This window comes from Dendronephthya gigantea, unplaced genomic scaffold, assembly GCF_004324835.1.
Source record: "Dendronephthya gigantea isolate DGI-Jeju-01 unplaced genomic scaffold, DenGig_1.0 000274F, whole genome shotgun sequence".
Lineage (NCBI taxonomy): Eukaryota > Metazoa > Cnidaria > Anthozoa > Malacalcyonacea > Nephtheidae > Dendronephthya > Dendronephthya gigantea.
Genome location: NW_021163284.1, coordinates 134,030 through 155,893, shown reverse-complemented (window position 1 = coordinate 155,893; position 21,864 = coordinate 134,030). Strand labels below are relative to the sequence as shown.

At 36.4% G+C, this 21,864-nt stretch overlaps 3 protein-coding genes across 5 annotated transcripts in view; 2 read left to right on the top strand and 1 right to left on the bottom strand.

Moving 5' to 3' along the window:
- Positions 1–21,864, top strand: part of LOC114541205 (E3 ubiquitin-protein ligase parkin-like) — a 65,869-nt gene that overhangs the window by 6,151 nt on the left and 37,854 nt on the right. The window contains exon 3 of one of the 3 annotated variants that reach the window (XM_028561185.1): positions 6,751–6,860. The exons of the other annotated variants lie outside the window; for them this stretch is intronic. The gene's annotated coding sequence lies outside the window, so the exon portion shown is untranslated. The remainder of the gene's footprint in view (positions 1–6,750; positions 6,861–21,864) is intronic. 3 annotated transcript variants of the gene reach the window in all.
- LOC114541209 (E3 ubiquitin-protein ligase parkin-like) overlaps positions 4,270–21,864 on the top strand; it is a 41,363-nt gene continuing 23,768 nt past the window's right edge. The window contains exons 1-4 of the mRNA XM_028561193.1: positions 4,270–4,543; positions 4,963–5,110; positions 6,047–6,156; positions 6,320–6,406. Of these exons, the coding sequence (XP_028416994.1) occupies positions 4,370–4,543; positions 4,963–5,110; positions 6,047–6,156; positions 6,320–6,406 (519 nt within the window). The 5' untranslated portion in view covers positions 4,270–4,369. The remainder of the gene's footprint in view (positions 4,544–4,962; positions 5,111–6,046; positions 6,157–6,319; positions 6,407–21,864) is intronic.
- On the bottom strand, positions 10,290–21,812 carry LOC114541207 (kelch-like protein 40b). The gene is made up of 2 exons (XM_028561191.1): positions 20,513–21,812; positions 10,290–10,385 (listed from the first exon to the last, which is right to left on the bottom strand). Exon 1 carries the CDS (start codon positions 21,674–21,676, stop codon positions 20,525–20,527), a length of 1,152 nt encoding a protein of 383 aa, XP_028416992.1. The 5' UTR covers positions 21,677–21,812; the 3' UTR covers positions 10,290–10,385; positions 20,513–20,524.

The following is a 21,864-nucleotide window of genomic DNA, read 5'->3' as shown; positions in this document are numbered from 1 at the left end:
CAATTTTTTGTGTTCCTAGAGTTAGTTAAGACTTATCCGGTATACCTAGGCCAAGTTTGGTTTTTCATTAACAAAATTATGTTACTGGGGGGTGGTTCCTTTCCACTGATATTGAGAGGACTTGCGCGCGAAAATGTGAAGCTGAAATTGAGATATTATTTAGCTGTCTAAAAGTAGGAAAGCTTTTTAATAAACTGTCAAAGTTTCAGGAAAAATAATGCAAACTGGCAGCAACGCGCGACCTCTAAAAGTGACAAATATTTCATTGCGCGCAGTGGATTAAATGCATGGTTGATTTTAGCGTGAGCGATCTCATGCAAGACTGGGCAAATGAATAAATTAAAGCGAGAAACTGAACAAGAAGACGAAGCGATTTAATAACAAGATTTTTATTCTTGATGTCCATCCTCAACATCTCTACCATTTCTTTCTAAGGAAACTGCGGCTCGTCTGAGCATAGTAAACACTGAACGGCGAACCATTTGTCTGTCCTGCCTCAAATTATCCATTTCGTTCGAAATTCTTTCTTGCAAATCGCCTACGCTACCACCGGCAAATCTAGGCGAATGGACAGACATATGGTTCGCTGTTCAGTGTTTAGTATGCTCAGACAAGCCGCAGTTTGCTTAGAATGAAATGGTGAACATGCTGAGGATTAACATCACGAATAAATCGCTTTGTTTTTGTGTTTAGTTTCTCGCTTTAATTTATTCATTTGCCCACCACCTTGTACGAGATTGGTCACGCTAAAATCAACCATGCATTTAATCCACTGCGCGCAATGAAATATTTGTCACCTTTAGGGGTCGCGCGTTGCTCCCAGTATGCATTATTTTTCCTGAAACTTTGACAGTTTATTAAAAAGCTTTCCTACTTTTAGACAGCTAAATAATATCTCAATTTCAGCTTCACATTTTCGCGCGCAAGCCCTCTCAATATCAGTGGAAAGGAACCACCCCCCCGGCAACGTAATTTTGTTAATGAAAAACCAAACTTGGCCTAGGTATACCAGATAAGTCTTAACTATCTCTAGGAACACAAAAATTTGCCAAATTCTGCAAAATATCCTAAAAAACGGAATTTTTACATTTGGGACATTTTTTTTTGATACACCCTGTATAATGCATTTCTCGAAACAGAATGAGTAATGAATTTGGTCATTGACTCCCGTCACCCCCCGGGTTAGGTCTAAATGGTAATTTCATGTCGTGCTTTCAAGTAAAGATAAAAATACAATAAAAATAAAAGAAAGTGTAGGCACAGAATACCTATCAGAAGAACAACTCCATAGTTTTTTGCATAAGTGGAAAACATGCGTAGGAGGGGGGGGGGGGTGGTGAAAAACCGAAGTAGGTGGGAGGAGCAGAAAAGCTTATTTAAAAATTTTTATTTTGTGTTTCATTTTAAACTTTCCTCATAGAAAATATCGATTTCAAAGATTTGTTATTGTTCTTTAATATATAATCCTAAGAACTGACTCAATTTAAATTAAATCACAAAAATATAAATCAGTATATGTCTGACAATCAACTTAGAATGCTACAATCTATTTCCATAATGTTGTGAAAATTTTATAGTTCATTTCAATTGTTCATAATATGTTAGGAGTTTTCACTTAATACCTTACATATTGTTCACACAACAACAGCAGTATGCTGCCATCTTGCTTTAGACATTTCAGGAAGTTTTTCCCAAGAATACCTTTCAAAGTTGAAATCTTCAACTGACTTCAGCTCTCCTAATTCCTCACCCCACCCTCCCAGGACTACAATGTTGTTTTCAATAACAACTGCAGTACAACCCCACCTCTTACATCTCATTGATGGCAGCATGTGACTTTGTTCTGTCTTGACATTGTAAATGATAACTGTATCTAATGACTTGCCATGTTTGTCAGCGCCACCAATAACAACAATGTTGTCTCCCCATCTCACGGTTGCCATCTCACTCACTTCATATAGCAGTGGTGACAACTGTTTCAGCTCATTCTTTTTTATATCGTACAGTACGACACTGCTGAGGTTGTCTTTGTATCTGTGAGTTGTACTTCCACCAACTATCAACAAATTATCATCAAATATTTCCATGCTGAGACCTTGTCTTGGTTCTGGCATTCTTGATAAGGTCTTCACAGTATAGGGAGGAACAAGCTGGACTGAACTGATCAAGTCAGATGAAACATTTCCAGCATCACCTCCAGAGACTATCAACTGATCATTATACAGCACACTGCTGTGGTATCTCAACTTATCAGGTAGTTTAACAGGACAGTCACTCCAGTGTGTTGAGAGATCAGGGTTTGGGTCAATATTCATTCTAATCATATCATCAACAATGCCAGACCAACCACCACAGCCACCCCCAGCTATAGTCATATGATTGTTATAAATAAATGAAGTCGCTCCCCAACGTTTCTTTGGCATTGATTGTAATGGCGACCATGTTCTTTGACGCCAGTTAAACATTTCTACAGAGTTAGCACAACGACCTCCAGCAACAATTATATTTTCCTTATCACCACTTGGTCTATTTCTTACTTTTCTTGTGTTTTCTTCTATCTTGCCCTCCATCGTGATAAGAACGTCCTTCATTTCATCAAAAGCTCTGACCAAAGCTGTTTTTAATCCTTTGACTTCGCTGTTAACCGCTTCGTGTTTTCCCTCCATATCTGCTTTTATATCTGCCGTGTTTTTCCGATATTCGCGTGCAATTTTTCTCTAAATTTGTTATTTTAGTTTCAATGTTTACTTTTCCATATGTTCTCCATATTCGCCATTCTTTCCTCCATATCTGCCAAAGTTTTGGGTCATTTCCCCGCACGAGTGACACTTCAACTTTCGGAATTCACAGACTTCACTTTCATGGTGAATAAGATCACGCTTGTTGAGAATTAAACCACAGCCTTGGTTTGTACAAACGGCTGGTGTATATCCACATGTATCTTCATGGCGGTCAAGATGCTGCACTTCTACAACTTCTTGACAACCTCTGTCGATGTAAACGCAACGAATTTTTAACTCATTTATAAAATCTTTTATCATTCGTAATTGGTTCGGTCAAAGTCTCTACGGTCAGTTCATCAGCACACGTTGGGCATGTTTGAGAATTTTCCAGATGTTTCGTAATACAACAACGACAAAAAGAATGCTGGTTTCTCGAACACATAACCGGCTCTTTCAAGACATTGAAGCAAATCTGACAATGAAAATTTTGATTGATTTTGTCCACAAACCTTTCTTCGTCGTAGCCTTGTATATATGAAGCCATATTTCACGTCGTTCTTGTGTCGTAATAATAAAGCAAGTTCTGTGTTGTTTGTCGCTCTGTAGTATAAACCTCGCTGTATAGACTGAATATAGATACAGTGTTCGTTCTTGGAGATGTCTGTGTTTGTATTTTCTCGAAATCTTCTCCAAAATGATCAGTTTATGAGGAGAAATATCTCTTCCATATAAAGTGTTTGCATAAGACGCGTCCTTTTCCGTCACGACTCAGGAATTTCTGGAATTTTCTTCAGTGTTTCCAGAAATGAATTTGAAAATGTTACGAGCTGACGGAGAGAGCTGGAGCCAAATGAAACATTTTTCTTTTATTTTCAGTAGATTTTAGAGAAATGTTATTTTGCAGTAATTTAAGTCGACTCTAAAAGCTTTAACTTGTTCTATTAAAATGCGAATTTACACTTTCAAAAGTGCTGACGATGCTGCGATAGTTTTTAATATAAAACTCCATGTTCACTAAATCCTAAATACACGAATTCAATCTTTGGGATTATGTTAGGAATTGGGTTAAGATTATGTTTTAGGTTTATAGTTTAATAGGGTTAACCTATTCCTAATTTAACCCTAATCCTAACCTAATCTCAAGGATTAAATGGAATAATACTGCCAACATAGAAAACACTGAACATTCCAGTTTATCGTGATATCAGAAAACTGACAGGGAGTGAAATTTCAAGGCAAAGAGGAAGTTTGTTTTGGCAGTTAATGATTTAAAAAAACTATCCGTCAGACTTATTTATTATTTGAGATTATGTTACGATTTGGGTTAAGATTAGGTTTTAGGTTTATTGTTAAATAGGGTTAAACCTAATCCAAAATTTAACACTAATCCTAACCTAATCTCTGGAATTATATTGATTGCCAACATAGAAAACGCTAAACATTCCAGTGTTTCAAGAGATCAGAAAACTGTCAGGGAGTGAAATTTCAAGGAAAAAAGAGGAAGTTTGTTTTGGTAAGTGGAAGCAACCGTCGTTTTAAACTTTCAATTTTCAAACATTTCTTTTCCAAACTTTCGTTTTGAAGCAAAATATTTTGAATTATTTTCTCTCAATTGCAAGGAAATACACGAGCTTTTCTAGCGAAATATGTCGCACGACGTGACCGTAAACTTCAACGGCAAATCATTTAACCTTCGTTTTCAACCATCCTGGACAATCGCTCAACTAAAACACGAAATTGCTCGCAAGAAAAATGTCAAAACTGCTGGAATTAAAATAATTTTTGCCGGTCGAGAATTACCCGATGAATTAACACTCGGGGTGAGTGATTTTTAGGAAAATATCAAGCTTTTAATGTGATTTATATAACAATTTTCAAAGAAATAACGAAAGCTTTACTGTGAAATGTTGAAATGATTTCATAAATGAGGTTTTTTTAGTTCGGGATTTTGATGTTTAAAGCGACCATCTTCGTTATAGTAAATCTGAGATAGATGATGACAGCTTGTCTTGCTTGAGTCAGTCCATCTCAGAATATCACAGTGTCTGAATCTTGATAAAATGATCTTTTAAGACATTTTTCAAAGCCATCTTTCTCCACTAAAACCTGACCCAAACTTAAGTGAATTCTCACTCATGGACAGTTTCCAGGATTTTTCAGATGATTCTCAAAATTAAGTAATTATTGCCATCAGTCGACAATGAGTCTGACATTCAGAGATCTGAAACTTTTTTTATAGAATGCAGAGATGAACCACAGCGTCATTCATGCTGTTCAGAAATCTGGTCAGATCTCAGTTGATGCAACTTACAATGCGAATGATGGTTTGACGAAAGTGAAACTGACACAGGATGACGAAGATGAAGATGGTGAATCTCAACAATCAGGTGGTGACGAGATCTTTCATAAACCTCTCAATGATGTGACCACTCTCTTTTTAGTTCCCTTCCTGGTTTAATACACACCCTCAATAAATACCTCCAGTATGTTCCCTGCTATGTTCACCCTTGTTCCTCTCCCTTTCTGATATGACCTGATTTGATAAACCTCTTTCCTGATAAACCTCTCTGTAGTTAATCCACTATAATAACCTCTTTTTCATGTCTGTTCCTTGTATTGTATTCCTGTCTAATACACCTCTTTTGTAATAACCCTTTCTCTAGTTTGTCCTCTATAAAATATCCTTCTCAACAGCCATCTCTAATTAACCCTCAAATAACTTCTATTCCTCTCTGTCACAATGCCCTTCCCTAATGTACCTCTTCTCTATTATTCCTCTCTAATTAACCCTCAAATCATTCTCTATTTCCTTCCTTAATAGTATGCCCCTCCCTAATGTACCTCTTAGAACTCTTATATCCCTCTCTAATTAACCCTCCATAGCTAATCCCCTATACCCTTCCCTACTAGCATGCCCCTTTCTAATATGCCTCCTCTCTAAAAACAATTTTTCCAATTAACTCACCCCACACTTGCCCATACCCCCTTACCTGAATACCCTTGCATTTTCCTCATGGAGAAACCCTGGGTAGGGGGTTCTCTACCCTGCCTTTCCCCCCCCTAATCATATTATACTTCATCCATGAAGACCCACCCTCTCTCCCTAATAAACCACTCTCTCTCAAATAAGCCCCTCTCTCTCTAAAAAGCCCCTCTCTCTCTAATAAGCCCCTCTCTCTCTAAAAAGCCCCTCTCTCTCTAATAAGCCCCTCTCTCTCTAATAAGCCCCTCTCTCTCTAATATTAGGCCTCTCTTTCAAAACTCATCTCTCTAACACCAGGGCTTCTTTAATAATCCAAACTTTTCATCCTCTCTCATCTCAGGCAAGCAAAGTTTCTTCTTTGTTTATTGTAAAACTTGCAAGAAACTAACACGAGGAAAATTGCGATGTCGATGTTCAAATTGCAAGGAAGGAAGCTTTGTTCTATCACAGGTATTTACTGTTTCCTTATAAACAACTTGTAAAAAACCGTAGCAGATTTATGTACAACTTTGTAAAATGTCGACATTGTTACAACTTGTTTACAAGCTTGCTGTGAAAGCTTTTGAATGTCAACAAACATCTTATTTACACAATATTTATGGTTTCTTGCAAGGGTCCAAATGGTTGGGACGATGTATTGATCAAAGGCCGCATGCAGGGACAATTTGAATCCAATACAAACTGTCAGGGAAAAACAGCTGTAAGTTATCCACCTATCAGACCTAAAATACAATAGTGGGCCACATCTAGGTGCATTGCAAGCTAATGGGTTAACAAGAGACACTGACAGATATTAGTTTGTTAACTTATTAACTGACAGTACTCTTCCACTGATGAGTAAAATTATCTGACATTATACAGGGTAAAATACTAAAGTAGGACACATCTGGGTGCATTGCAAGCTAATGGGTTAACAAGAGACACTGACAGATATTAGTTTGTTAACTTATTAACTGACAGTACTCTTCCACTGATGAGTAAAATTATCTGACATTAGACAGGTAAAATACTAAAGTAGGGTCACAAACTTCTTGTTCTTTCAAGGAATTTTATTTCAAATGTGGGGAACATCATGGTAGAGATGAACAGGCGCCATTATCAATGTTGAAATCTAACATCAGAAATATTCCCTGCATCACATGCTCTGAAATATCGTAAGTTTACCCTTTCATTTTATGTCTCCTCTCAGAAACATTTATCCTTATGGGAAAGTTGAATTTTTTAATCCAAACCGCAGTTAATAGAAACTAATAACTCTGATCCAACATGGTCAATATTTAATCAATTTTTTTCACTCATGCTGTCATGCACCTACCTATTGTTTTAACTTTTTATTTTATGTTTCATTTAAACCTTCCTCAATGAAATATCTATTTCATAGATTTGTTATTGTTCTTTAATATATAATTCTATAAGAACTGGCTCAATCACAAAAATACAAATCAGTATATGTCTGACAATCAACTTAGAATGCTACAATCTATTTCTATAACTTTGTGAAAATCTTATAGTTCATTTCAAATGTTCATAATATGTTAGGAGTTTTCACTTAATACCTTACATATTGTTCACACAACAACAGCAGTGTGCCACCATCTTGCTTTAGACATTTCTGGAAGTTCTTCCCAAGAATACCTTTCAAAGTTGAAACCTTCAACTGACTTCAGTTCTCCTTGCACCAGATCCTCCAGGACTACAATGTTGTTTTCAATAACAACTGCAGTACATCCCTCCTCTTACATCTCATTGATGGCAGCATGTGACTTTGTTTTGTCTTGACATTGTAAATGATAACTGTATCTAATCTTGCCATGTTTGTCAACGCCACCAATAACAACAATGTTGTCTCCCCATCTCACAGTTGCCATAGCACTCACTTCATACGGCAGTGGTGACAACTGTTTCAGCTCATTCTTCTTTATATCGTACAGTACGACACTGCTGAGGTTGTCTTGTGTAACTGTCAGTTTACTTCCACCAACTGTCAACAAATTATCATCAAATATTTCCATGCTGTGACCTTGTCGGTTCTGGCATTCTTGATAAGGTCTTCACAGTATAGGGAGGAACAAGCTGGACTGATCTGATCAAGTCAGATGAAACCATTTCCATTATCACCTCCAGAGACTATCAACTGATCATTATACAGCACACTGCTGTGGTATCTCAACTTATCAGGTAGTTTAACAGGACAGTCACTCCAGTGTGTTGAGAGATCAGGGTTTGGGTCAATATTCATTCTAATCATATCATCAACAATGCCAGACCACAGCCACCCCCAGCTATATTCATATGATTGTTATAAATAAATGAAGTCGCTCCATAACGATCTCTGGCATTGATTGTAATGGCGACCATGTTTTTGACGCCAGTTAAACATCTCTACAGAGTTGTTCCTACACCTCCAGCAACAATTATATTTTCCTTATCACCACTTGGTCTATTTCTTACTTTTCTTGTGTTTTCTTCTATCTTGCCCTCCATCGTGATATGAACATCCTTCATTTCATCAAAAGCTCTGACCAAAGCTGTTTTCAATCCATCGACTTTGTTGTTAACCGCTTCGAGTTTTCGTTCCATATCTGCTTTTATATCTGCGGGATTTATTTTTTGCCATATTCTTTTCTAAATTTGTTATTTTGTTTCAATTGTTACATTATTCTTCGCCATTCTTTCCTCCATTCTCGCCAGCCAAAGTTCGTCATTCTCCGCAGAGTGACACTTCAACTTTCGGAATTCACAGACTTCACTTTCATGGTGAATAAGATCACGCTTGTTGACAATTAAACCACAGCCTTGGTTTGTACAAACGGCTGGTGTATATCCACATGTATCTTCATGGCGGTCAAGATGCTGTAATTCTATAACTTCTTGACAACCTCTGTCGATGTAAACGCAACGAATTTTCGATTCATTCAAAAAATCTTTAACCATTCGCGGTGCTTCGGTCAAAGTCTCTACGGTCAGTTCATCAGCACACGTTGGACATGTTTGAGAATTTTCCAGATGTTTCGTAATACAACAACGGCAAAAAGAATGCTGGTTTCTGGAACACATAACCGGCTCTTTCAAGACGTTGAAGCAAATCTGACAACAAAAATTTTGGTTGATTTTGTCCACAAACCTTTCTTCATCGTAGCCTTGTATATATGAAGCCATATTTCACGTCGTTCTTGTGTCGTAATAATAAAGCAAGTTCTGTGTTGTTTGTCGCTCTGTAGTATAAACCTCGCTGTATATACTGAATATAGATACAGTGTTCGTTCTTGAAGATGTCTGTGTTTGTATTTTCTCAATGTATTTCCTGCAAAGTTATTTGTTTAGAAGCGCAGAGAAATATCTCTTCCTTTTAAATTGTTTAAAGAGTGTTTTGTGGACAGAAATTTGTGGTATAAATAAATTATGTTATTATCATTGTCTTGTGCAAAAGCTGAGTACCTGTTGTTTATTCAAATACTGACTTGCAATTGGTTGTGTTTATGTTGCTAGGAATTTCTTATTTCATTATATGGAAATAAGTTCGAAGAAAATGATACTTTATACCAGGAAAAGTCAATCATAATAAATAGTTTATAGACAGAGCATATGGCCACAGATTAATACCCAGATGTCTCTCTTCTGACTAAAAAGCGAAAGCGATTCGTCACTGCGCATCGCATGCTGCGCATGCTTGGCAAAGTGACTAGAGGCATTCACCCCACCCCCTCCCCCGAAATGCTTATTTCAAAATGGAGCCGAACTGAATTGGAAGTGAAAAACTGCACGATGTGCTCAAATGAAGCGGAATATATGTACATTTATTGATTTGTACAGGAAATGCCATTCAATGTAAAGATATTCACACAATAGTACTTTTAAATGAAATATGTTTGAAAATATACCGTCAAACAGGGATTTCTACTGCTTGGAAAATCGCAGGAGTGTTATAGTTGAGCTATTTCCTCAAGTGTGCAGTGTCGTATTCTGCGTTTTCTTCCACGCGTGATATCCGCGTCGGATATTCAACATGTTGAATAATTTTGTGCATGAGTGAAGATTTCCTGACAGTGTGCTCGCGTCCTGAGCTATCGGCTCAGCAGTTAAAGTGAATGCGAGTATTTGCTTTTCATATTTTAAATTATTTTCACGACTCAAGCTGGCGCAAAATAACTCAATAGTTGCCGCATCAGTACTGGAAAACAAATTAGCGGATTTTTGGCTCGATTATCCCTGTCTATACGAGGTAAGGTGTCCTGAGTGACCCATGTACTCATTTTTTCGGGGCCGTTAAGTCTTAAATGATTTGTTGACTGCTAAAAAGCAATAAATGTAATGTTTCTTAACTTTAAATGTGTTTGAACCCGCTCTTAAGTCATTTTACGCGAGTATCATTCGCTCCAACTGCTGAGCTGATAGCTCAGGACGCGCGCACACTGTGAGGAAATGTTCACTTGTGCACAAAATTATTCCACTTTTTGAATATCCGACGTCCATAGCAGGCGTGCAAGAAAACGCAGAATACGACACCACACACTTGAGGAAATGTTCACTCGTGCACAATTTAAATTCAATCACAAATATACAAATCAGTATATGTCTGACAATCAACTTAGAATGCTACAATCTATTTCTATAACTTTGTGAAAATCTTATAGTTCATTTCAATTGTTCATAATATGTTAGGAGTTTTCACTTAATACCTTACATATTGTTCACACATGCAACGACAGCATTGGGCCTGAATCTTGCTTCAGACATTTCTGGAAGTTCTTCCCAAGAATACCTTTCAAAGTTGAAACCTTCAACTGACTTCAGGTATCTTTCCTCCTTATACCCTCCCAGGACTACAATGTTGTTTTCAATAACAACTGCAGTACATCCCCTCCTCTTACATCTCATTGATGGCAACATGTGACTTTGTTCTGTCTTGACATTGTAAATGATAACTGTATCTAATGTCTTGCCATGTTTGTCAAGGCCACCAATAACAATAATGTTGTTTCCCCATCTCACAGTTGCCATGAGACTCACTTCATACCGCAGTGGTGACAGCTGTTTCAGCTCATTCTTCTTTATGTCGTACAGTACGACACTGCTGAGGTTGTCTTCGTAATTGCCAGTTTTAATTCCACCAACTATCAACAAATTTTCATCAAATATTTCCATGCTGTGATATCTTCTTGGTTCTGGCATTCTTGATAAGGTCTTCACAGTATAGGGAGGAACAAGCTGGACTGCTCTGATCAAGTCAGATGAACCATTTCCATTATTACCTCCAGAGACTATCAACTGATCATTATACAGCACACTGCTGTGGTATCTCAACTTATCAGGTAGTTTAACAGGACAGTCACTCCAGTGTGTTAAGAGATCAGGCTTTGCGTCAATATTCATTCTAATCATATCATCAAAAATGACAGACCCAAAACACCAACCCCCAGCTATAGTCATATGATTGTTATAAATAAATGAAGTCGCTGCATAACGATTCTTTGGCATTGATTGTAATGGCGACCATGTTCTTTGACGCCAGTTAAACATCTCTACAGAGTTAGTCAATAAACCTCCAGCGACAATTATATTTTCCTTATCACCACTTGGTCTATTTATTACTTTTCGTGTGTTTTCTTCTATCTTGCCCTCCATCGTGATAAGAACGTCCTTCATCTCATCAAAAGCTCTGACCAAAGCTGTTTTCAATCCATCGACTTTGTTGTTAACCGTCTCGAGATTTTCTTCCATGTCTGCTTTTATATCTGCCGTATTTTTGTCTATTTTTCTGTCTAAATTTGTCATTTTAGTTTCAATTGTTACATTATTCTTCGCCATTCTTTCCTCCATATCTGCCAAAGTTTTCGTCATTTCTCCGCACGAGTGACACTTCAACTTTCGGAATTCACAGACTTCACTTTCATGGTGAATAAGATCACGCTTGTTGACAATTAAACCACAACCTTGGTTGGTACAAACGGCTGGTGTATATCCACATGTATCTTCATGGCGGTCAAGATGCTGTAATTCTACAACTTCTTGACAACCTCTGTCGATGTAAACGCAACGAATTTTTAACTCATTTATAAGATCTTTTACCATTCTTTGGGGTTCGGCCAAAGTCTCTACGGTCAGTTCATCAGCACACGTTGGACATGTTTGAGAATTTTCCAGATGTTTCGTAATACAACAACGGCAAAAACAATGTTGGTTTGTTGGACACAGGACAGGCTCTTTCAAGACATTGAAGCAAATATGACAAAGGAAATTTTGACTGACTTTGGTCTCGAAGCGTTCTTCATCGTAGCCTTGTATATATGAAGCCATATTTTTAATATATATCAATGATTTTCACAACTCATCAGATGTTTTTGAGTTTCATCTTTTCGCTGATGACTCTAGTCTTTTTTATACAAACAAAAATCTTTCATTATTACAATCGACAATAACAAAGGAACTCGAAAGGGTATATCAATGGTTATGTACTAATAAATTGTCTCTAAACATTGCAAAAACCAATTATGTTATTTTTCATCCACCTCAGAAAAAGATTGATTACAATATACAATTACTTTTAAATGCAGTACAAATTAAGCGTGAACAGACTATTAAATATCTAGGTATCTTAATTGATTGTCACTTGAACTGGAAATCACACATATCTGAAATTTCGAAAAAAATTAAACGAAATATTGGGATTATTTATAAATTACGGAGTTTGGTCAATATTAATATACTTAAGAATCTTTATTATTCATTAATCTATCCTTATTTAACATATGGCCTGGTGGCTTGGGGCAACACCTATGTCTCATCTCTTAATCGGATTTCTATTCTACAAAAAAAATTAGTACGTTTAATGACCTTTCAGATTATAATGACCATACCAATCCTCTTTCATATATTTAGATATCGTGAAATTTCATGACTTGACCTTTTTTCATAATGTGTTATTTATGTTTGATTATCATACTGGGAATTTACCAGCCACTTTCCAAGATTTTTTTCTTCCGATTAGTCAAAAACACAGCTATAATACCAGACTTGCTTCAAGATCATCTTATTCTCTTCCAAAAATAAGAACAAATTACGGCAAATATAATATTAGATTTGCCGGCCCTAAGGCATGGAATAGTATTGATGAAAATCTTAAAAGCCTTGGGAAATCTAAATTTAAACAAGAAATGAAAAAAATGTTATTACAGTCATATTATGATACATAACAATCCAAGTTAACAACGTCAACTTCTTACGATTATACCTGTATATATATGTGTGGAACTTTGGTTCGTCGTATTAACTTCTTGCGTGTAAAAATTCTTTTTTAAATAATTACTATTAGCTAGCTGTTTTCTTCAGCCTTACGGTTGTTACAGCTAGCTGGTACCGACTACTTTGTTTTAATAACCTTTTGTAACTTTCACTGTAACAATTCTGGTATCAATAAAAAATGATTGATTGATTGATTGATTGATATTTCACGTCGTTCTTGTGTCGTAATAATAAAGCAAGTTCTGTGTTGTTTGTCGCTCTGTAGTATAAACCTCGCTGTATAGACTGAATATAGATACAGTGTTCGTTCTTGAAGATTTCTGTGTTTGTATTTTCTCGAAATAGTCTCCAAAATGATCAGTTTTTGAAGACAAATATCTCTTCCTTGTAAAGTGTTTGAATAAAATGCATCATTTGCTGTCAGGAATTCCTGGAATTTGCTGCGGTGTTTCCATAAATAAATTTCAAAATATCGCGAGCTGAGAGAGAGAACTGGGACTGGAGTATAACGCACTGAGCTATATATGTTAAGTGAATGGGTCAAACTGCATGGTCCAGCATTATGAACCTAGATTTTTCCTAATCGTGTCAGATGATTTTACTCATCAGTGGAAGAGTACTGTCAGTTAATAAGTTAACAAAACTATCTGTCAGTGTCTCTTGTTAACCCATTAGCTTGCAATGCACCCAGATGTGACCTACTTTAGTATTTTACTCTGTCTAATGTCAGATGATTTTACTCATCAGTGGAAGAGTACTGTCAGTTAATAAGTTAACAAAACTATCTGTCAGTGTCTCTTGTTAACCCATTAGCTTGCAATGCACCCAGATGTGACCTACTTTAGTATTTTACTCTGTCTAAGTCAAGTTGAATATTTTCGCGGTGCAATAATATTCCAATCTAAATGAGTTTTCATCAACACACAAATGGTTCAGGATATCTTGTGGATTGATCTACAGCTGTGGCGAATAAGAAAAACGCAACTTCAAAGTGTTTATGAAATCCACTTTCGTTTTGATCACAAAAGATCGTATAGCGTATCAAAATATTCATAAATATTAAGTGTTGCGTTTTTTAAACATCGTGTATAAGTGCGGTCATTATATCGATGAAAAGCCATTTCAAGCTAGAAGATTAAATTTTAGCAGATCAAAGATGTTTGGAGTTGTTAAGATCGTTGTTATATTCCTAGTCTTTGCAGGTACTGGAATACATATTGTGATATATCTCTTTGTTCATAGAATTCTCAAGTATCACTTTGTTATTCTTCATCGTATTTTTCTGGATTTATTTTTCTAGATAATGTGGTTGAATGTTTTAAACTTGTTCAGCTTTGCAGCTCAAATGGTAAAAATTTAATCCGTGAATGTGACAGTCAGGGTTGTGGTGATTTCGGAACACCAAGGTAAGACCAGATGTAACCTTGTAGCAACACAGCGAATCGATAATATTCTTATAATCTTACAAAACAATTAAATTAACGTGAATTTATCATTATACAGAGGTTCTCGTACACACAATGGTGTCGACATAATTTGCGAAGCAGAGAGTTCTGTCATGACATCATTTGCTGCGAAGATCTGACGAAAATCACGTTCTTATTCAAACAACAACAAACCATATAACAATGATTGTATATTCAAGGAAACGGAGAAGCCGAAGGTATCATCTCTCTCACATTAATAACCAAATTCATATAAGGCACGGGAAATTCATCTTAGACAGGAAAGTTGATTGTAAAAACCCGTCTTAATATGACTTGGAATGGATAAAAAATTTACACGTGTGATGGGTCGGGTAATGCTAAAAAGGGTATCGTGATTATTACGATAATAATTTTGTTTATTTTCTCAGTTAAGCGCGCCTCACACGAGAGCTGGTAGCTGAGGTAAAGACCTCGCGAGGCTGTTAGCTCAGCAAGTTACTCTCGTGTGCGGATAGTTTTTCGTGAGGAATTCGCCTCGAGAGGCAAGTTTCTATCGTGTGCGGATAGTTTTCAAATTGAGTTAACTGCCTCGCGAGGTCGTTAGTTCAGCTGATAGCTCTCTTGTGCGGCGGGCTTTACCCTTGTTCCGTCCTTGACCGTGTTGATATTTCAGAAACTCGTCTGATTTATGCGTCTAAATGCGAATTTAAGACGAGTTTCTCGTCCGGAAGGGATTCCCGTTCAAATTAACCGTTTGTTTAGACGGGAAAGTTAGGCGGGAAAATTGTGACGAGAAACCCGTCTGTGGCCTGATTCACATCAGACGAGTTTCCCGTCTAAGATGAGTTTCCAAGAGGAGTTTCCCCTGTAAGACGAGTTTCCTGTTTTCCTTGACCTTGTAAGACGAGTTTCCCGCCTCTAATATGAATTCGGCTAAACTAAATTTTAAACTATAATGCATTTCTCGAAACAAAATGAGTAATGAATTTGGTCATTGACTCTCGTCACCCCCCGGGTTAGATCTAAATGGTAATTTCATGTCGTGCTTTCAACTAAAGATAAAAATACATAAAATATAAAAGAAAGCGTAGGCACAGAATACCTATCAGGGGCCGGTTGTTCAAAAGGCGTTTAGCTTAAACGGTGGATACGTTCAAAATGGAAAACCAAATTATCTATTTATTGAACAACTGAGCTGAAATATTTCAATGTGAATAGTCTAATTGTCAATGGAAGTACATATTAAATGCATAAGATACAGGTTCAGTCATTCACAAGATGTACGAGAGTATTTTTAAACTTTGGCTTATCCGCCGTTTAAGCTAAACGCCTTTCGAACAACCGACCCCAGAAGAACAACTCCATAGTTTTTTGCATAAGTGGTTCCGTCACTCAGCAAGTACCGGTAAATGAAGGCAATAACCCCCCTGCCAACTGCTGCATTTTCAATATGGCCAGGGGGGTGGTACCTTTAATTAACGGTACATGCTGAGTGATTAATTTTGGGATAAGTCCCCCCTGCCAACAGTCATATTTTAATACTTGCAGGGGGGTGATTCGTGGAGGTCCAGTAAAGAGGGAGAGTGTTAAAATTGAATAATCAATTTCTTTTTCAGATATAAAATGGACATTTCAGGTGGTCTTGGAAGATCTGCTGGAAAGGTATCCATATTCACAATTTTCATCTCCATATTCAGGGAACGCTAAGCAGGGTGGCTCGCTGGGCTTTAGCCCCACCAATAATTTTTCCGTAATTAGTTTTTAATTTCGAGTATTTTTTAATTTGCTCAAAATTACAAGCAATATTCAAGAATATACAGTGTATCCTATCTCGAATACTGTCGTAACTTTTACTTCTTCAACGTATATTTTAATAACTAATTCAAAAAAATGAGTATTCTATAAATTCCAACGATATCTGTCGTAACAAATCCGCCATGTTTATGAATGGATTGAAATTAGTTATGTTCAGTTAAATTAGTTATGTACAAAAAGGACAAGCATTTGACCATTGAAACAGCGTGGTTATCCATGCCAAAATATTTGACATCATAACCAAAGAGTGCATGGTTACATGATCGAGTATACCGTTTTCCGGCCATATTCGATGCTTGCAAGTCGCAACTTTATAAAGATGTTTCTATATGAGCACCAAACATGCTGGAAACATTACATACCAACAGAATTAGACCATTCAATCTGCGTGGTTATTCACACCAAAATATTTGAAATCATAACCAAAGACTGGTTATATTTTTTAATGTTTGTATATGAGCGCCAAACATGCTGAAAAATTTACATAGGACAAGCATTTGACCATTAAAACAGCGTGGTTATTCATATCAAAATATTTGACATCATAACCAAAGCATGGTTATATTGTTTAATGTTTGTATATGAGCGCCAAACATGCTGGAAACTTTACATAGAACAAGCATTTGACCATTAAAACAGCGTGGTTATCCATTTCAAAATATTTGACATCATAACCAAAGCATGGTTATATTGTTTAATGTTTGTATATGAGCACGAAGCATGCTTGCAACTTTACATAGGACAAGCATTTGACCCGCATTAAAACAGCGTGGTTATCCATATCAAAATATGTGACAACATAACCAAAGCATGGTTATATTGGGGTTTAATGTTTGTATATAAACGCCAAACGTGCTGGAAACTTTACAAGGTATCTACTATTTCCCAACAATCTTTAAATTGAGAGGCATGTGCGGCCATTTCAGAGGACTATATGTATATTTCAAAATTTTCCCGGACCCTCCTAGCAGGCGGTTCCGAGCCCCAGCAATACGAGAAACGCTCCGCGGTCCCCGATATTCGCAGATATTCGCTCCATAATCGTAATTTTTTTTCCCTGTGAAAAACCGTACTTTTTGTCGTGAAATTTTTCAGATATGGCGTGTTGGTCTGATGGGGTTGAACAGTACAAAAGATAATGTAAATCTTGTACTAAAAGCCTTCAAGAACGCGATGGAAAACGTGAAATTACAAAACAATCTGTGAGCAAACTTGAAACAAGAATTTTATTTTAGTTGACAAACCAATTTATATTAGTTAATCAGGGTTTTGTTTTAATAAAGAGTAAAACTATCTCTCCAAATCTTGTTAAGAGGAGATTTTTTAGAAAATCGCGTATTTTTGCACAAAATCGCTCAAAACTTAGCAACCAGGCCTTCGCTAAAATATGCTTTGCAGCCATTTTGAATTTACAAGTTTGGTAAAGTTTTCGTGTTGAGTGTCAGCTGTTTTACTAACTTTTGGGGAATTTCAAAAGACGAAAAGCTCCTTGAAACAAAGAAGAACAACAGGTGAGTGTTCGTTCAATTGTTTTGGTATTTTGAATGATATAATTTTCCATGCGTACATTTTTATTAGTGCGAAGGAGTGACACACAGTCACACACTAATGTGTAATTGACAGTGTAAACATATTGAAATATACTGATTTTAGTGGTTTAGAATTAATCTTGTGATAAAATAAAAATCTCAAATGTCAACGTTTTTATTTCTAGGTATCCAACACATCTTGGAAAATATGAACAATAGTTTCAGATACGGACATGCCAGTAAACTCGCATTTGCGTTGGAGATGGTGGATAGTTATGTGTAGTAGCTTGAAGATCAGTTTATCTTTATCACAACAATAATAAAAAAGACCGTAAATAATTTATTCAAGAAACAACACAAAGAAAGGGAAAGTCAAACTATTTTGATTTATTTCAAAAACAACTGCCCTCTCTACTTTATTAACAATGAATTCCTTGTGTGGTGGGTACATAATATGGGACATGTAGGTGGGACAATCATGGGACAATTCATTCCAAAATTATACAGCTGTAAGTATAGGTAATATAAAATTGTAATGTGACTTTGTTGTTAAAATATTATATCATTAATTGCAATAAATAGTGTTTTTGCAATCTTGTGTTGTTTCCACTGTTTTTTCAAAGCCTGCAATAAAAAGTAATAGATATGTCAAATATGTGGCAATGGCAAATTCCTCTATAAGATATTTATCAAGACAAGTCTGGAGTTAACAAGAAAGGGCTTAAGGGCATGTAGGATGTAGCATCCAGGGCCTGATTTGCACAAACTTCCAGATCTGCAACATGTGTTCAACCAGGATAAATAAAACCCTATACAATCACTATAGAAATATAAAATGGGCTGAAAGCCAATTGTTTGCACAGCTTACAGTATACATTTCATTTTATATCCAAAAATCAGATAGCAACACTGGGCTATTCAAGTAAATACATGTTGTGTATACAGCAAATCTGTTTTGTGTTGAAACAAATTGTAATTTTGTCTCCTCATTGAATATAGGCTAGTAATCACCTTGCCTTTAGTCAGTAATTTTTAGGATTTTACCATTTGTAAGAATATTTAAGTGAATAATATTTGTCAAAATATTGGGCAATTGGAGAAAGATACATTGTAAAGATACATGCTGGACTGTACAATAAATACAGGTAGAGAATATCACACAAATCTGGTTCATTTTAAAAAGTCGAAAAATGCTCCACGGCATACCACTCCAATTTTAATTAAATGATGGTTTTTGTAAACTAGCATACCTAGGGCAAATCATGAAATACGCCTTAGGTTGATCGGAAATGGTTCTCAGTTGATATTTAATCATTTAACTTAAGGTGAAGGTTCCCTCCATTTTTGCCAAATCATGGCTTATAGAAAACCTGTGGATTTTGGGAACAAAACATGTTCAAACCATCTAAAATCATCATAGAAGTGTAAAATAGGTCGAGAGCCATGTTTGCAGAGCTTGTAATACGGCGCTTCGCGTTATATTCAATAAACAGATAGTAATGCTGGACTGTACAAAAAATACAGGTTGAGAATACACAAATCTGGTTCATTTTAAAAAGTCGAAAAATGCTCCACGGCGTACCACTCTAATTTTAATTAAATGATGCTTTTTGTAAACTAGCATACCTAGGGCAAATCATGAAATATGCCTTAGGTTGATCGGAAACATTTCTATAGTAATTTACAAGTGGTGAACAACAGTTTTACAACAGACTTATGTATTCATTTTATACTCAATTACACAAAAATATCAATAACTTTTTAGATAAATTTCATGCCTAGATTTTGGGACCAGGGCAATTGTTGTAACAAAATACATCTTAGTTAAACATTAGACGTTATAAATTATAATATGAACACTTAGCTTGAAAGATAAGAGCAAAATACGGATTATAGTGACTGCATTTTGTGAAAATTTAAAATTTGAATCGCTTCTAAATTTAAGCAAGATTTACTCCGAAATAACCAAGTTAAGTTTATATAAGATGCCTTAAATTAAAACTAGAATGTCTAAGGAATGTTGCAAGGTATGATTTATTGTTATCGATGGCAGTAAAATATGAAAAATCCGCAAAAATGCACGCCTACCTTCCATGCTTCTGTGAGAGTCGAATCCTTCCAACCCCTCTGTGTAACATTGCGTTGCTTTTGACTCTTCAATTACTGTTGAATTCATCTTGTTTATCATTTTACACATCATTCCAATAGTATATTGACGATATTTAACAAAATTAAACGAAAGTCAACAGTTGACTATGTGAAAACACGCAGTAAAGTACTCACACGATATAAGAGCCAGCCGCCATGTTACCACCCGATTCATTCGATTGAATCTTAATTTAGTTTTGAGCGCCCAATACGCGATTTTCTAATAAAACTCCTCTTAATTGTTAAATTTTAAAATATGACTTGGTCTGTGGCAGTCTGACAGACACAGATATTGTTTACAGACAGGCTGATATTTAAAATAGGTAACTGAGCTATTTCTTGAGGCAGAGGCTCAGTTAGGATTCTTGGTCTGGGGGACCCGGGCAGAAGAACCCAGGTGGGGAGGGGTGGGTTGTAGCTGAAAAACCTAAGGGGGGGGGGTGTGAAAAAACCTTGCAAAGATTTGTTATTGTTCTTTAATATATAATTCTTAGAACTGACTCAATTTAAATTCAATCACAAAAATACAAATCAGTATATGTCTGACAATCAACTTAGAATGCTACAATCTATTTCTATAACTTTGTGAAAATCTTATAGTTCATTTCAATTGTTCACAATATGTTAGGAGTTTTCACTTAATACTTTACATATTGTTCACACAACAACAGCAGTGTGCTCCCATCTTACTTCAGACATTTCTGGAAGTTCTTCCCAAGAATACCTTTCAAAGTTGAAACCTTCAACTGACTTCAGGTATTCGTCCTCACCACACCCTCCCAGGACTACAATGTTGTTTTCAATAACAACTGCAGTACATCCCTGCCTCTTACATCTCATTGATGGCAGCATGTGACTTTGTTCTGTCTTGACATTGTAAATGATAACTGTATCTAATATCTTTCCATGTTTGTCAATGCCACCAATAACAACAATGTTGTCTCCCCATCTCACAGTTGCCATATCACTTACTTCATACGGCAGTGGTGACAACTGTTTCAGTTCATTCTTCTTTATATCGTACAGTACAACACTGCTGAGGCTGTCTTTGTAATTACCAGTTGTTCTTCCACCAACTATCAACAAATTATCATCAAATATTTCCATGCTGTGACCTTGTCTTGGTTCTGGCATTCTCGATAAGGTCTTCACAGTATAGGGAGGAACAAGCTGGACTGATTGAATCAAGTCAGATGAACCATTTCTCTTTTCACCTCCAGAGACTATCAACTGATCATTATACAGCACACTGCTGTGGTTTTTCAACTTATCAGGTAGTTTAACAGGACAGTCACTCCAGTGTGTTGAGAGATCAGGATTTGGGTCAATATTCATTCTAATCATATCATCAACAATGCCAGGCCAACCACAGAAACCCCCAGCTATAGTCATATGATTGTTATAAATAAATGAAGTGGCTCCATAACGTTTTTTTGGCATTGATTGTAATGGCGACCATGTTCTTTGACGCCAGTTAAAAATCTCTACAGTGTTAGTCCAATGACCTCCAGCAACGATTATATTTTCCTTATCACCACTTGGTCTATTTCTTACTTTTCTTGTGTTTTCTTCTTTCTTGCCCTCTATCGTGATAAGAACGTCCTTCATTTCATCAAAAGCTCTGACCAAAGCTGTTTTCAATCTATCGACTTTGTTGTTAACCGCTTCGTGTTTTCCTTCCATATCTGCTTTTATATCTGCCGTGTTTTTCTCGATATTATTCCCAACCGTGGCAACATTTTTCTCTAAATTTGTTACTTTAGTTTCGACTGTTTTATTTGTTACCATATTCTTCTCGATATTCGCCATTCTTTCCTCGATATCTGCCAAAGTTTTGGTTATTTCTCCGCACGAGTGACACTTCAACCTTCGGAATTCGCAGACTTCACTTTCATGGTGAATAAGATCACGCTTGTTGACAATTAAACCACAGCCTTGGTTTGTACAAACGACTGGTGTATATCCACATGTATCTTCATGGCGGTCAAGATGTTGTA

What these genes read in the sequence shown, in the direction of transcription:
- LOC114541207 (XM_028561191.1), bottom strand. Translation starts at nt 21,676, where the DNA reads ATGGCGAATATCGAGAAGAATATGGTAACAAATAAAACAGTCGAAACT.